Below are 9872 nucleotides of genomic sequence, written 5' to 3'. Positions count from 1 at the left end.
CCAGTACATGTTCCAAGATTTTTCTGACAGGTTTGTACGCATTTGTGCCGAAAAATTGCGTTTGAAAGTGTCTAGCCTAGTCATTGGCATATTTTGTACCACCTGCGTGTGAACCGTCAAGTCTACATTAGCCCTGAAATGGGGGAAAACAAAGTTTGAAGAATGAGAAAAATGGGGTGCAAACCACGAACGTCCCATGATCAGGTGGCGCTGCAGCCGCAGACGGCGCGTGGTGTTTTCTCTTCCGCCGTCCATTAGAGATCATATACGGCTGTAAAGTGCTGTTAAATAGTTACGCAATGAATTACCTCAGATAAACTGAACATTGCACGCACAAATACAACTTTGGCCAATTCCCTTCAATGTTCCCTAACAAGTGTTTTCTCTGGATACCACGGTTCCAATAACCCATTAATTCAGATTGAACAGGACAGCGGTTAAATCCAGAAATCGAGAGTGGCACGGCTTGACTAATTTTCGCTTTAGTGTCTCTGCCCTTTTCTCGCTCTAACGTTCTCATGCCAGGTGATAGCAACTCCTTGAATACGGTACACACAAATCGACGTTGTCACTTCTGCAAACACTTGTTGACATTTGTTGTCCGACGTTGTCACTTCTGACAATCCCCGGTGCAGTCTACTGCTACGTACAAGCATTTCCCGAAATCTATCGTCGTTTTGTTCACCTTGAGGCTGGGCAGGCGCACGGTGCGCAGTATGTACACGCTGAAACACACGCCAAGCATGTCCTGTATGATCCAAGAGCGCTCGTGGTGCCTGTAGTAGACCCACACGGCAGGCACGACAGCAGCCACGACTAAAATCAATGCCTGGCGAATCTCCAGCGAGCCGTGAAAGCAGGGAATGGCATTCGCAGGAAGCCTGCGAAAGGGAAAGTCAAATTGTTCAGAGCGAAGCTTTGTGTGCTTCTTTCGGAAAATTTACTTTTCCCGACATGCATTGATTTACTTCGCAGCCGCGGCCCACATACCACAAACTGGCCGACCGCGCCGCTCAGTGCCACGGCGTCCGTATGAAACACCGCCTCGAAAGGAAGAAGACTGAAAGCTTCCGTCTCTCCTTTTGTCTCGGTCGGACGCGAACGCTTGCACGCAACTTGCGTCGCATTTGCTTTAGTTAGCGGATTCAAAAAAAAAAAAAAAGGCTCCGATCCATGCTGTGAAGGTGGTTGGAAAGCAAAGCTTTAAACGACACCCACAACAATTGCCCATGCTATGTCACTTGAATTCGCACACGTGGCTCTACAAAGAGTGAAACTGCAGCCGTCACCTAGAGGTCGCGGGGCGGCGTCTCGAACGCAGCAGCAGTGTCGGCCACGGCCGGGCTAGAGCGGCGGACGCCGCCGCTGTAGCCCGGCCGTGCGTCAGCAGAAAGAACACGGAGAGGAGTGTCATTCGAAGGGCGAGACAGCGGAACCTAGCCATCCTGATGTGCTAGCTCGGGGCTACACCACTCGACACAACCGCCGACCCCGAAACAATTCGGCATGTGAACTTACTGTTTCTCATTTATGCCGATTTAAACTAGTTAGTTAAGTAATTTTGAGAATTGCGAGAAAGCTGAGGGAACTTTTATACCCGCTATTTATCCCAACCAGTTGGTACTTGTGCCTTTTGTAATTCCTCTTAACCGAATTGGTATTCACCAATTTAGAAAACGGAGTCTCATTCGTGGCAAGCAGTGCGCCAACGGTAGCGTTTCTCTACCGGCCATATGTCTGTATGTGGTTTGTACAATTTGTTTTCCCGCTCTGCAAACCGATACTTAACGTATGTTTGCCGTAAGACCACTTAATTCTGTCGGATGCGGGTTACCCTGGGGGTGCTGTCGAACAAGTTAAGCCGTGCGAAGGCACCGCGCAATGGACGCTAAGCTGCACCAAAACAGGCCCAAAACAACCGTCGCCAGAGCAGACGACGAAGCCGTACCGCCGACGCCGCCGCCGGCGAGCAGGCACTTCCTCGTGGGGAACGCTGGGTAAAGCCGCGCCATCTACAGTGCGCTTCGTGAGTGAAGCCCTCCGCCTCCCCTTCCCCCAGCCGCTGCCTCCGCCACATTGGGAGTTTGTTGTCCCGCACGCCACGAAAGAACCGTTGGCTGGTAGAGCTAGAAAGCTTTACTTTAAAAAGGAGTGGCATGAGCCTACTGGTACCCCTCGGCAGCAGCCGTAAATGTTTGAACTTTATATCTGAGCACTTAAATATTTGCAGATGATATTCTCATTGCTTAAAATTCAACAACCAGGGCAAGGGCTTAGTTTTGCACACTTGTTTTGCCTCATTCTAATAGGCCTTAAAAAGATTGATTGATTGATTGTAGGGTTTAACGCGCCGACGCAACGCAGGCGATGAGGCGCGCCGTAGTGGAGGGCTCCGGATTAATTTTGACCACCCGGGGATCTTTATCGTGCGCCGAAATCTCGTACACACGGGCGTTTTTGCTTTTCGCTTCCATAAGAAAAGCGGCCGCCGCGGCCGGGAATCGAACCCGCGACCTCGTGCTCAGCAGCGCAACGCCTTAGCCACTGAGCCACCGCGGTGGGTAGGCCTTATAAAAAAAAAAGACACGTGCTGAAATCATAACTTGTGCGCAATGCAACCCTTCGTAACTACGATCAAACATTGCTCCACAAAAAAGTTCCCTACCGCGTTGTGCAGGCATTTTGAAGCAAGGCTAGCTATTTAGGCTTCCTATCTTAATTCCACGAGCAAACCCCGCCAGTCTTCTGTTCGCCTTTGTGATGTTATGAATCCGAAAAGGGAAAGGACGCTGCAGTGGTCCTGTATACCCGTTCGCCCCGCCTAGGCTTTTGTCGGTGTCCCACCGAGAGAGGCGTACGTTCGTCATATGGAATCCTCAATTCGTGACTACTAGCCAACTCATTAGTGTATCACTTCGTACTTTTTTCTGCTCTCAAGCCGACCTCTCTGCGGAGGTAGGAGGTAGGCTTTGGTATCCCTCCGGCTTATGTTTTAGTGGCCACAAACCGCTGCGTGCAGCAGGGCTGAAGAAAAGCGGCATACGGAGGTCGTTCCTCGTGATAAGATTCAGGTGAACCAAAACCAAATAAGACTTCCCGCAACGAAATAATTGTGACACGGGTGACCTAGCATTGCGACAGGTTGCAAGATGCATCTATAGCGGTGAGATACCTTGTCGTTCCGATAGGCAGCTTGTACACCAATGGTTCGAGAACGCCGAGAACAGCAACGCACGAGGACAGCGCAAATATGCCGTGGATAAAGTACACTGCAAGAGAGAACAAGTCAGGGACCTTAATGAAAGCGCCTAAACATTGCACAAGGCCTGCTTACATGGTCACGTTAGCGTACATTAATACTTGTTCACTCTTTCATAAGGCTATACTTGTCACTCATAGCAGTATGTCTGAGAACAAACATCTCTCCAATATGTCGCAATAGTAGTTAGATATATTTTTACTGCAAAGAGCGGAAATAAGTGGCATTCACTGTTTTTATGCAGAGGGTTCATGATTTCAGACATATGAAAGCCGGTAAAACCATGGAACTAAATTTAATTTGTCCTTGGCGGCCGGTTCCTTTCTAAGGCCATCGCGGATATCAATTTCCGAACTACAGAAGGGACTCAATCTTTCAGGGGCGTGGATCAACGGCCGTAGTCCCGAACTGGACATTCTGGGATGTCATGTGGTATCCATTTAGGTGTATTGTCACTTTTGCAATATTTGACCTGATTTATTATCTCATCACGCCTCCTGTGTGCTCATGCGCATGCAGAATATATGTAAGCTTCATGCAGACCGCTTTGTGGTCATTGTCCGTCCACTGTTGTATGTTACAACCATGGACGGACATTCAAGCGGGAATCACGCGACGGACGAGGAGGTCCGCAGAGGCGGACGGATATGTAACGCCAACACCGCCTACACCACTAGCACAACGTCACCGGATGGTCCGGCGTGGAGGCGCATCCACACGTGCGGAGCGAATAGCAGACGACATCGCAGAGGAAGCTAGGCGGCTCTCGAGAGGCACACTTTGAGACACCTTCCCTAGCTCTCAATCGTCCCCAGCGGCCCCAAACGCCAAGGCGCGCTTGCACTTGTTGCTTCCACACGTTTCGACCACGTCCCGCCGAAAATGCCTCCCTCGCACCTGGCACAACCTAAGACGCGTGACCGCAGTGCCAAAAGCAGGTTCCATTCCCCGCGGAGCTCCACCGCCGTCGAGCGAAAACACGTGGAGGCATTTTCTTTCCCGGAGCATCTGCGGCCGTTCCCAGCTGAGGGGCGGAGCCTAAAACTGGACATGTGAGCGGCTTCCGCGGCCTAGAAAGACGGTATATTTCCGTCTAGTGGTGGTTCATGCTGCGGCAGAAGGCCGCGCTAAAAGAGCGGAGCAGCGGTGGAAACGACGCTAGAAGCATAATTTAAACCTGATGATGCCACCATTCTACAAAAGCTTTCTCTTAAATGAATAGGTGCACAGAAGCGCTTTTCTCAAGCTATCCAAAATATAGCATACTACCCCCTTCGCTCTACTATGTTAAACCGGTAGCAACCAATGGAACATCCAGAGCTTTCGCGCTACGATTGCCCTCCCCTGTGTAACCGCTCTCAATCGGTGTGCCATGTGGTCGTCTTCGCTTATTTGCACATGCTTAACTGCCTTTAGCTAAACCTTGAACTTGCTATAGCAAAAAAAAAAAAACCTACAATGACCAATAGGCAGCAACCCGCTCTCGCGCTAACAAAACGGCCTTCCTAATAATGTTAAGTGTACTAACACTGCCATTGCTCACCGAGGTATTCAACGTAGAGGTACAGTACCACCAGCACGGCGCCCATGAAGATGACGAAGGAGAAAACCATGACGACCGAGACGGACATGGCGCTGTCCTCATCGATGACGTTAAGCCCCGCGGGCTTGCTGGGAATGGGTTCCTCCTCGGGCGAGCCAGAGGGCCGATGGCGGTCTCTCTGCTGCCATTGCCGGAGCTGCTCGTCATGGATGTGGCTACGCAAACGTCGTATGCGGGGAATGCGCACACCAGCATGCATAGTGACTTGCCAGCGGGTGGCTTCAATGGGTCCGATTCCCTAGTTGTTGGCTACACTCGAAATTGGGCCAAGGCTCGGCGAAGAGCTTAGCCAAAGGAAACACTTCCACGCTCTCATCTAAACAAGGTATGCTCGACAGTATTCTGCATCTCGTCTTCCTTTTGACAGCCAATGAGCACCTTTGAAAAATCGGTAGATTAACTAAAATATCAGTAGGCCCGGCCACAGTGGCATGCGGCAACGCTAGCCTATTATTCCCTTGATTAAAAGTATCAGCTCATACCAGATCTAATAGGAGGGGTAGCACAGCTGGCTTTATTGCCAAGAGCTGGTTAAGTGGAGACAGCAACGTCTGCGTGCTGTCCGAGTCCAAACGTCGTCTTCTTCCCCCCGGTCAGATGATGATGATCACAGCTGTTGGTTTTATGATGATGAAGACAGATGATCTCCGCAACAGCTCACAGCAGCAGCTGGCCTGAAGTGACTGGCGGAGTCGGCTTTGATGATATGCTCAGGGTTGTGGAAATATATAGTAACTGGAACTCTTTCTACGTGCTCTGCTGCCGGTAGCCGCTGCGCCATCTCTATTGTGCTCGCCGCCAGCGGATAAGGTAACGGCAGGCTTGTCCGATTCCAATCCAGTAACTGCTCTTCTATCCTAACTCCTCTAGCCTTGATAATCATAACCTGGGAACGCCTCACATTTCCCTCCTTTTGCTAACCGGCCCTTCGAAGAACTGCGAGCAGCCATGGGTGGGAACCAGTACCTTAAAAAATTAATTAAACGATGTCTTTGTGTAAGCCGTTGGTCCAGACATTTTGTTTATTAAGTGCATCCCGGTAAATTATATCGCGAAAAACATGAATGATCAGTAAATAATCGCCAGGCTACATTTCAGTGCAGTAAGTGCACAAAAGTGGGCACCTTTTTAATGTGTTTTGTTGAGGAAATGTAAAAAAGGGTGTCGTACGAGCCTCCAGGGACCTGTAATCTCTTGCGAAAAGGGATGTTATTTTTATTTTCATTGAACCTACATTGGCTTGTGCACACGTGAAGTTCTGTACATCATTTTTGAAGCATGGCGTAACAGCCAAATTTTTGCGCTGCAACACGAAGCATGAGTGTTTGGAACACAAGGCTTATGTTCCCAGTTCAAACACAAACAAATATGTACAGAAGCATATACAGTCACTGGAATGTCATTTATATGCTGGGTCAGCCGTTAGTATAGGTGGCATTCTTCGCGAAACGGTCTTTTTGAATACGCACTGCTAGTTCACTGGCCTTACATCCGCAAGCATGATCATGGTCATGTCAATGACTACGACGATATTGATAGTGATGTCTACTACAGTAACCTAAAAAAATGATTGCCTTTCCGGACAATAGAAAATGCGGACGATTATGTTGTAGACTGCTGTTTTTTCGAAGTGCCAGACGTTTGCCCATTGAAAGCATCCTGCTTCAGTTTCTCTACTTCTGAAAGCTCCTAATATGACGACCTCAAAGGGGGGCAAATTTAACGGAAACTTGAAATGCCAATAACCGGTCTATTTGGTGGGACACCTGGTGTAAATAGCAGACGCAAGTTTTCTCTCGAACCAGGCTGTGCAGGCACTTTGTTTGGCTTAACAGTTGAATGCACTTGTTATATTTTCTACAAGAGTGCAGGAGTAAAAAGATCAAAGAAGCTTGGGCCCTTACATCTGGTGCCTGATGTTGCCCGACCAGTAGCCCCCGATGGCGACAGAGACCACAGCAAGCAGCCATATAGCTGCGAGGTTCGGGTCTATCTCCCTAACACTGGTGTACAGCTTCACAGGGAGAGGCTGCATCATTACCATCAGTTTCTGAAAAAGAATAAAAAAAGGAAGACCCATTCGGCAAACTGCTTACCCCGTTCTCCTTTGCTCTTTCCTCTATACCCGTCTACGCACCCTTTCTTTAGGACGAACGTGCTACTATAGAAGCTTTCACTGCACAAGCGCACGCAGCGCTGGCTTGACCTTGAGTGAGCCTGAAGGTCAGATTGGTGGAACAAGGAACGATTGTGTGTTGGGTTCGACCTGGAGTAATAAGCTTCGCTTAAAATAGATCATTTTCTTATAGCTCAGGCGCTAATCTTTAGGCGTTGCTGTTGACTGTCTGAATCGCATCGCTTACGTACGTAAATGAAAGTGTTTTGCGGGAATCTCCTCTTTTACATCCGTACTCGTGCAAACGGAGACGATACAATACCCTAACTTTAGTGGTGCCCTGGTTTTTAAAACAGGATATTTGTGTCAACAAAGCAACCCTCGCCCATTTTTGTTGCTCTAGCCCAGGAGCACCCACCCCTACCCCTCGCTACGCCCTTGATTCGCGCTAATTAAATTTGCGCAGCATTATAGCACGCAAGTCCTTTTTGCATGAACGCAGCAGGTACAAACGTTCTATTTTAATGGCACTTTATTGGCCGTAAACAAGTGGGAACTCACTTTCAAGTAGTCGGCAGTCCTCTGCGGCGCCAACGTCAGCACCAGGTCCCGCACAGGCGAAGACGTCTCCTCCACCAGAACGTCCTCCTAGACAGAGAAATAATAAATTATATCCTCTATAGCACAAAGTAAAATACACCATGTGCCACCTTCTTCATTGTTAAGTACCTTATAACAACATTTCTCAATAATTAATAAAAGATCTTTCCCACGTGGTAGCAACTAGACTACGTGGAAGCTCGGTGGAGTTTGTTACTTCACTGGTTGTGTTATAATTCTTGTGGGCGGCCGATTCCAGAGTATTTGATTCAAAACTTCTCTCGCTGCTTGCATAGAATTAATGTTCGTTCCGGGATGGCCGGTATCGAGCCCTTGTCTATGGGCTCAGCCGAACAACGGCTTATCCACTCAGTGACCACATCGGGTGAGCGCAGGGGTAGCTGTCCCTAGCTGCCAATTATGAGATGGTACGTAATGATTGTTACATTGGCTCATCTCTACAGATTTGACTGATTCTTGGGTTTAACGCGCCGACGGCGTGAAGGGCTCCGAATTAATTTCGACCACCTGGGGATCTCGAACATGCGTCGAAATCTAGAACACACGGGCGCTTTCGCTTTTTGCCTCCATCAGAAAAGCGTACATCGGCCCATCTCGCGTATCCACCTACACTAATGATGGCCTTGGAGGTCCTGGCTCCCGAGTTGTTTAATGAAAGAGGTCTCTGATTAATAGAAGACGAAAAATCTCAGTTTCACTCATCGAGTAACCCGCTGTGATTGGAACTGGTGACTCGATGCACTTTTTGCAAGATAACTCGGGGCTCCCTGCTGGGGCAAGATATCAATCTAATACTCTGGTTGAACGGCAAATCGGAGAGGGGGGCGCAACGACACAAGACAAAGACTGTGTGTTGTTTCAATGCCCCGTTACAATACACCGTTTGGCTCATAAGGGAAACGCGTATGTCGTCAATTCGGCATTGAAACACGCCAGTAACAAGGCTCACAAGCACGCCCTACAATTCAAGTTGAGAGAAATCCACAGTAAACTTGAAGATGTCATGTACAGCTCAACTGAGAAGTTCTGGTGACCTGAATGGAGTCCACAGAGGAAAGCATGCAGTACCCAGAAATCTTGAAGGGAGGCTTGGAATGTCTCCCCAGATACCCCTAAACGATTGCCCTGAGACACGTGAGTACAATTTAGTTCTGCGGTCACATGTCATAGACAATCAGAGAAATTGATTTCTGGAGAGCTTTTAGCATTTGCACAGCCTTGATTGTTCAAGGAAGATGTCTGTGTAGTCTAATCCTCGCCAATAAAATCATAATCGACGGTTGTATTTAAAGGATGCTTCACACTCGGTTCATTTATTCTGCACTGTTTGGAGCAAGACAGGGTTCCATGCAAAAAAAACATTTAAAAGGTCGGCACATAATTATAATAGTTACTATAAGTATAAGGACAATTTAAGATAAGTTCTTCTGGAACATACGGTTCTCTGCAAAGGAAACCTTTAAAAGGTCAGCGAATATTTATAATTACAATAAATATGAGGACAATTTATAACAAAATGTTCTGGAAGATAAGGTTCCCTGCAAAGAAAACCTTTATGTGGTCGGCGAATAATTACTACAATTACGATAACTATGAGTACAATTTATAATAAGGTGTTCTGGAAGATAGGGTTCCCTGCAAAGGCAACCTTTAAAAGGTCGGCAAATAAGTATAACAATTACGATAAATATGAGGACAATTTATAATAAGTTGTTCTGGAAGATGCACATGCTGCAATGCTAGCTGCACTGAACACAGGGCTTCGGCGCATGTAACCGAATTTATTATTTTTATTTTGTAACAAAATACGTAATTCGGAACAAGAGTTATATGTACCTATACTTAAGTATTTTCTCTAGATAGGCCCACTCCTGATTTCTCTATCTTCCAAACTTTTTAGTTTTTCACCTCAGATGTTTTCGTAGACGTCCGCATCAGGACAGGATGTTGAGATTTGATTAAAAACAAGTCAACCCTTGTTGACACAACTTTTACATTGATACCTTGGCTGTTTCACCCAGAAGAGTTGCTTTTCGTAGTAATGTGGTGGTGTAACTCTCCGGCTTACCGTTTTCTTGGAGGCCAAGGCGACAACAATGGCGTAGGCTCTCCGATCCTTGAATGCCTGCATAGCTTTCTCCAGAGTACAGTTGCCGGTGTCCCGGATTAAAACAATCTTGTCCTTGAAATCAATACCGTACGGCTTGTCGCAGGTGCTCTGGCTAACATAATTGATCAAAGAGAGCATTTCCTGGAATACAGCAGGCATTGGT

The 9872-nt window shown here is 47.7% G+C and overlaps 1 protein-coding gene across 1 annotated transcript; it reads right to left on the bottom strand.

Moving 5' to 3' along the window:
* Positions 1 to 127: 127 nt before the first annotated feature.
* LOC144179855 (signal peptide peptidase-like 2B) lies at positions 128 to 5742 on the bottom strand. The gene is made up of 4 exons (XM_077708281.1): positions 4803 to 5742; positions 3173 to 3269; positions 686 to 881; positions 128 to 133 (listed from the first exon to the last, which is right to left on the bottom strand). Exons 1-4 carry the CDS (start codon positions 5059 to 5061, stop codon positions 128 to 130), a joined length of 558 nt encoding a protein of 185 aa, XP_077564407.1. The 5' UTR covers positions 5062 to 5742.
* Between the last annotated feature and the right edge of the window lie 4130 nt (positions 5743 to 9872).

Source organism: Haemaphysalis longicornis, unplaced genomic scaffold (genome assembly GCF_048455015.1).
Source record: "Haemaphysalis longicornis isolate Haplotype H1 unplaced genomic scaffold, Haemaphysalis longicornis Haplotype H1 scaffold_4, whole genome shotgun sequence".
In the NCBI taxonomy this organism is placed as follows: domain Eukaryota; kingdom Metazoa; phylum Arthropoda; class Arachnida; order Ixodida; family Ixodidae; genus Haemaphysalis; species Haemaphysalis longicornis.
Note: the sequence above shows the minus strand (reverse complement) of the source record. Positions and strands in the feature narration are given on the sequence as shown.